This window comes from Condylura cristata, unplaced genomic scaffold, assembly GCF_000260355.1.
Source record: "Condylura cristata isolate star-nosed mole 26May11 unplaced genomic scaffold, ConCri1.0 scaffold00008, whole genome shotgun sequence".
In the NCBI taxonomy this organism is placed as follows: domain Eukaryota; kingdom Metazoa; phylum Chordata; class Mammalia; order Eulipotyphla; family Talpidae; genus Condylura; species Condylura cristata.
Window position 1 is genome coordinate 3,151,390 of NW_004567109.1, and position 5,435 is coordinate 3,156,824.

General features: G+C 55.6%; 1 protein-coding gene across 1 annotated transcript in view; it reads right to left on the minus strand.

Annotated features, from left to right (window-relative positions):
- LOC105853376 overlaps positions 1 to 631 on the minus strand; it is a 109,175-nt gene extending 108,544 nt beyond the window's left edge. Inside the window, exon 1 of the mRNA XM_012722070.1 lies at positions 442 to 631. Coding sequence (XP_012577524.1) covers positions 442 to 631 — 190 coding nt within the window. The remainder of the gene's footprint in view (positions 1 to 441) is intronic.
- Positions 632 to 5,435: the final 4,804 nt, after the last annotated feature.

Here is a 5,435-nt window from a genome sequence, read left to right on the forward strand (position 1 = left end):
GCCCCCCCCCCGAGCCCGCGGCGCGGGGGGCGCCCCCACCCTATTTGCAAAGTCCTGCACTCGCGCCTGGCACCTCCCCCTCTTCTCCCCTACCCCGCCGCCCCTCAGTTGGAGTAAGTGACCCCCAGGAGCAGCAGCCCTCCCTTCCCCCGGAGCCGCGCGCTGGCATTCCCCTGGCCGCGGCGGGCGACGCGCCGCCCAGCGCCCGGTGCCAGTCCTCCGTGCCCCTGCCTCCCGCACGGCCGGAGTTGGGTGGCAGCCGCCGCGCGCAGGCTGGCTGGCTCTCTCGCTCGCTCGCTCGCCCGCTCCCTGCTGCAAGCGGCAGCCCCGGGGGTGGAGGGCAGCACCCGGACAGGGGGCGAGGCGGGGAAGCGTCTCGGGAGGCCCGCGGCGCTGAGGGGCGTGGGGGGGCCGCGGCGGAGGGAGCGCCGAGTCTCTTACCTGCACTTGGGGCGGCTTTGGGTGACTTTCCAAGTCCGGGGGAAAAATGTGTGTGTGTTTGGGATGGAGCGCCGCGGGCGCGCATGCGCTGCCCAAAGTTGCCCGATCCCGGATTTTTCGCTCCCAGTCTCCGCTCTCGCCCGCTGTGATTATGGAATTCTCCGCGGCCGAGCGGGCGAGGGGGTGGCATGCAAAACCCGGGCCGGATCGCGGGGCCGGGCGCCGCTCCACCCTCACACCCCCAGACCTACCCCTCCCGGTTTCTTCCCACCCACCCGCCCCGGCGCAGCTCGGCTGGCGCGGCCGGACGCGGCCTGCCGAGCAGCCTCTGCGCGCGCTGCTGGCTTTTGCGGCCGGAGGAGCTTCGTGCACCCCCTCCCACCAGGGGCGCGGGGAGAAGAGAGAAGGGATGGCAGTGGGTTACTTTTCACCTGCTCTGAACCCGGGGAGCCAGTTCGCTTCCCATTTTTCGCGGAAGAACGAACTCTTTTCTGCAAGTTCGAATGTTAGCGTCTTCGACTCCAAAGGAACGCGGTGTCCTCGCGGCTGGGTATCCCCTCCACACTTACACCTTGCAGGAGAATTTTTCATTCGGTCCGTCGTGCAAAAAACAATCCCGAAGTGAGCAAGACAAACCGCAAAGCAAGAAACTTACATGGGTGGGGGAGGGGTGCTGTTGATGCGCCTTAAAACCAGCGAATAATGTTTTTTAGGTAGTGCAAGAATCCATGGAGAAAAAAATCAAGGAAAAGGATGGAGAGTGTCTTGGGAAAGCTCATTTCCCCCCACTTAAGGGGTTGAGGGGCACCTGGGTGGGGGTCATACTCCATCGGAGACCCCCCTTTTCTCCTGCACCCAGCCTGCCCACCTGCCATTGGTTTGAGGTGACCGCCCCAGTCCCTCCCGTGCCCAGAGCCGGGGCCCTGCCTTCGGCCAGCCCACCCAGTCCTACCCAGTCGCCTCTGAACCGGCATCAGGCCTGGAAGAATGGAAAAGCACTCAGATGGTGAGATAAGTGAGAAACTGACCACAATAGTAAATAGCTAAATGATTTGTCGAATAAATGAATAAAAATTCTAAGTATGACCCACATCTTCGAGGCGTGTTCAACTGAGTGCATTAACCTAGAGAGACGCCACAGGCCAGCGGCCTGCTGCAGCCTCGGGGACCTCCGCCCCCTGCCAGGTCTCCCCAAAGCCTCTCCGGTCAGAAGTGACCTGTAGCCTGTGAGTTAATTATCCGAGACAGACACCTGCCACGCGCCTTCCTGCTTAACCCGGAAGTTAGTTGCCAGGTAGATAGAGACTGGGGACTCTGTGAGCCCCTGGCCCTCTAACAACACCTCCAGATTTGGGGGATCAGCTCGATGCTTCCAAGCAGATATGGATGCATTTGGCTGAGTGCATCCAAACAGATATGCTTAGTGATCTGTTTGTTTTTTGGTTCACTGGGAAGAAAGTAACTCGACATTAGAGCTTTTCTCCTGACCACCTGGAACCAGTCTTGGGTTGTTTCAGATTCATCCACAGAGGAAGGTCAGATTTGACAGTATCTGTTGAATTCCTTTCATAGGCTCCCATCGTCCCCATAATTAGCAGAAGCAGCAACACATAAATGAACAGTCCCCACTGACCCACTGCTCACTACCATCCAGAGCAACCTCGGTTTGTACCACCTGGAAGCCCCTGGGCCTGGTGACTCGGCCCCCCAAATCTCGAGCCCAGTCCTGCCATTCTGCAGAAGGACAAACTGAGGCACAGGAGGGCACTGGTCATAGCAGTGTCCAGACAGGCCTAACTTTTGATTCAGGGCCAGTCCCACCCCTGGGACACTATCAAGAAGGGGCTAGGGGCTGGAGCTTCGGGGCCAGGGGCCAGCCACTCATCCGCTGGGTGACTTTGAGTCAGGCACTTGACCTCTCTGGGCCTCAGTCACCCCAACAATAAAATGGGGATAATAATAGTATCTACTGCCGGGCTTGTTGAGAGGCTAAAATGAGCTAATGCAGAAACAGTGTCTGGGCCAAGACAGAGATCGATCAATGCCAGTAATTGTCATCGCTGCTTGGGACAGTCAGTGCTCCCTCCACTTCTCATCTCTTCCTGTCCTCTCTCCCTTCCTTCTCCTCCTCTGTCCTTATTTTTCCTCCAACACTGATTCTCCATTCACTCAGCAGGCATTTTCCAGCCCCCAGAAGAACAGATCCTGACCAGCCTGAGGGAGAGCCATGAAAGACAAGGCCTTGCCTTCCAGGGGCTCCCCGAGGAATTTCCTGGCCTCTCCCATTCCCCCGCCTTTCCCAGTACAAGACCCCCTTCTCCTGCCCCACCTCAGCAGACACATTTCACCAAACTTTAATTAAAACATTCATTCTCCCTCCATTTTTTTTCTTGGAGATGTCACAATTCTCCCATCCCCCAAGGCATCTTTATAGCTCTCGAGGAAACTCATTTGGGGTGGGGGCAGCTGGAAACAAGGCCAGGAAGAAGACTTTGGGATGGGGGAAAAAAGAAAGTTCTTCTTTCCTGTCTAACCACCACCCCCAGGCCCCCAAAGAAAAATTCAAACAAAGCCAGGCCTGGTCGAGAGGCCTGCACGGCCAGGGCCTTGTCCCCACCCCTCGTGGGGACTGCAATCAGAAGCTCTTCCTCTCATTGTCTCCATTTTAATATTTCTTGCACTTTCGTAAAATAAAATACTGTTTCCCCACCAACACCTCATCTCCCGGCCCCTCCGCCTAGGTCATACCAACTTTCTGGTCCTGAAAACACCAAACGCCCCTACCCTGGGCCTTTGCTCTATACACTCTGGCCCCCAAAGCCTTCTTGGGCTGCCTCCCCGGCTTCATCTGGCTGCGCGGAGGCTTTCTCCCTGAAGTAGCCGGCCTTTCTCTATCACTTCGCCCCATCTGAGTATCTAGAATGATTTTTTAAAGATTTATTTATTTATGCACACAGGAGCTGGGGTGCAAGCCAGAGGTGCAGGGGGTGAGAGGATTCACCATGGTCAGAGAGGGGAGCAGAACAGGCAGATGGAAGAAGTACACTGCTGAGGGGAGCAGCAGGGAGACAGGAGAGGTCTGCTGCGCCCTTGGGGGTCACTCCCTGGTTGAGTGCTCTGCTGATAGCTTCATAGTGCTGAGAAGTAAACCACCCCCGTCCCCCCCGCACCCCCCCACCCAACCAGGCAGGCCCTGGGGTGATTTTTGTATCCTATATTTCCTGCCTGGCAGCTTCTGCTCCAATGGGAACTCCCCCTCCATCCAGGCCAGCACAGTGCGTCAAGAGCCTCTTCTATGTGTCTAGGGAGGACACCCTCAGCCCACTCAACCGCGTGCTTCCTGAGGGCAGGGCCTGTGCCTCTATCTCAGAAGCCGAGGAGCAGAAACAGTGGCTGACAGCAAGAGGCCTTTGGATTGTTGGACAAATGCGTCTAAGCCTGTGTCCGTGTATGTGATCCAGAAAGCCTTGGAAGTCGTCACGATTCAGCCTCGGGGTCTATGGGTTGGTGTCCGGTTCTCAGCAGCGTTGGAAAGCAAAAACCATCCCTACATCAAAGCTGTTATTTTACTGGTGGATTAGCATGTGCCAGAAACCACGCTAAGCCCTTGCATTATGCTATTAGGCCCCGTAACAAGTCTATGAGGTGATTACGAGGGTGAGTACCCATCGCCCAGATGAGGAAACTGAGGCACCCCCCACCCCGGCAGACCCAATGCCTTCTGCTTCCCCACTGCCTTACTTGGGGGGCCAGCCACTTGGGTCGGGAGGTCACAAAAAGCCCCCTCGCCAGCACAGCAAGGACGTTTCCCTTCCTCTGAGTTCATAAAGAGAGATGAACCCCGATGCGGAGGTGCCAGGGAAGAAGAGCAGGCAGGCGGTGGACCGAAAGTCTTAGTTCAGGCCATACAGGATGGAAGGAGCCAAAGGAACCCCAGGAGCAGCACCAGCCTTTGTTCACAGAAAGGACCTGGTGAATCCTGACAGCGGGGGGTCTCTGGTCCAGGACCTAGGACAGGTCTCCCGCTCTCCCCAGCTGCTCCTGGCTTCAAGGCCTGGCTCCAGTGCCAGCCTTGAGAAAGTGTGGTGACCGAATAATAGCTCGGATGCACTGCGGGTAGGTGATTGTGGTGATGCCAGGCAAGTTGTAGCTCACAGTCTTTTCAAAAGCTGAGAGCCGCTTCCTCCTCAGGTGCAAGAAGAGGGACTTCCCCCCAAACAGTAGACATGGTTCCCCAGCCCCATCCCAGCTGATGAACTTACAAGTACTTCCACCTCCCCGAACCTCCCACTTCTGCAGAGTCCCTGATTGTTTCTGAGAATACTCTGAATACGTGTTTATTGTAGAAAAATCAGAACCGAGAGACAAACAGGAGGAAGGCTATTTCCACCACGTGTAATCCCACCTTCCGTGAATAATCACTGTGGAGGTTTTGGTGTATTTCCACCCAAGCTTGGTTTTTGTTTTGATCTTTTTTTTTTTTTTTTTTGCTTTGTTTTGTTTTATAGAGTCAGAATCACACCGAACAGACCGGTTTCTGTTTTTGTTTTTTCAGCCTTGTGGACGTAGTTTGAACGATTTCTCACGTCATTAAATATCCTTCTACAAGGCGATTTTTAATGGCTGTGTTGTGGCACTTGATCATAATTTTCTCAGCCAGTCCCTCGCTATCGGAAATTTTGGACATCGAACTCGTTTCCAATTCTTTTCATGATTATAAATAACTCTAATGAATATCCTTGTCCATAAATAATCGTGCGCATCCCCTAGGCCGGAACTGTGGCGTCGAAGAGGACTGGTCACGTTAGAGCCGCGGCTAGCAGGCCAGACTGCCCTCCCCGGAGGCCAGTGACCGCCCTCCCGCCGGCCCGCGCAAGCCCCTCTCCAGCCGGCATCCTCTGCCGCTCTCTCGCTCTCTCTCTTTTAACCCCTGTTAATTTAATGGGTGAAAGAGTCCGTGATTCTAGTAATGAATCCTTATTACAATCAAGCTG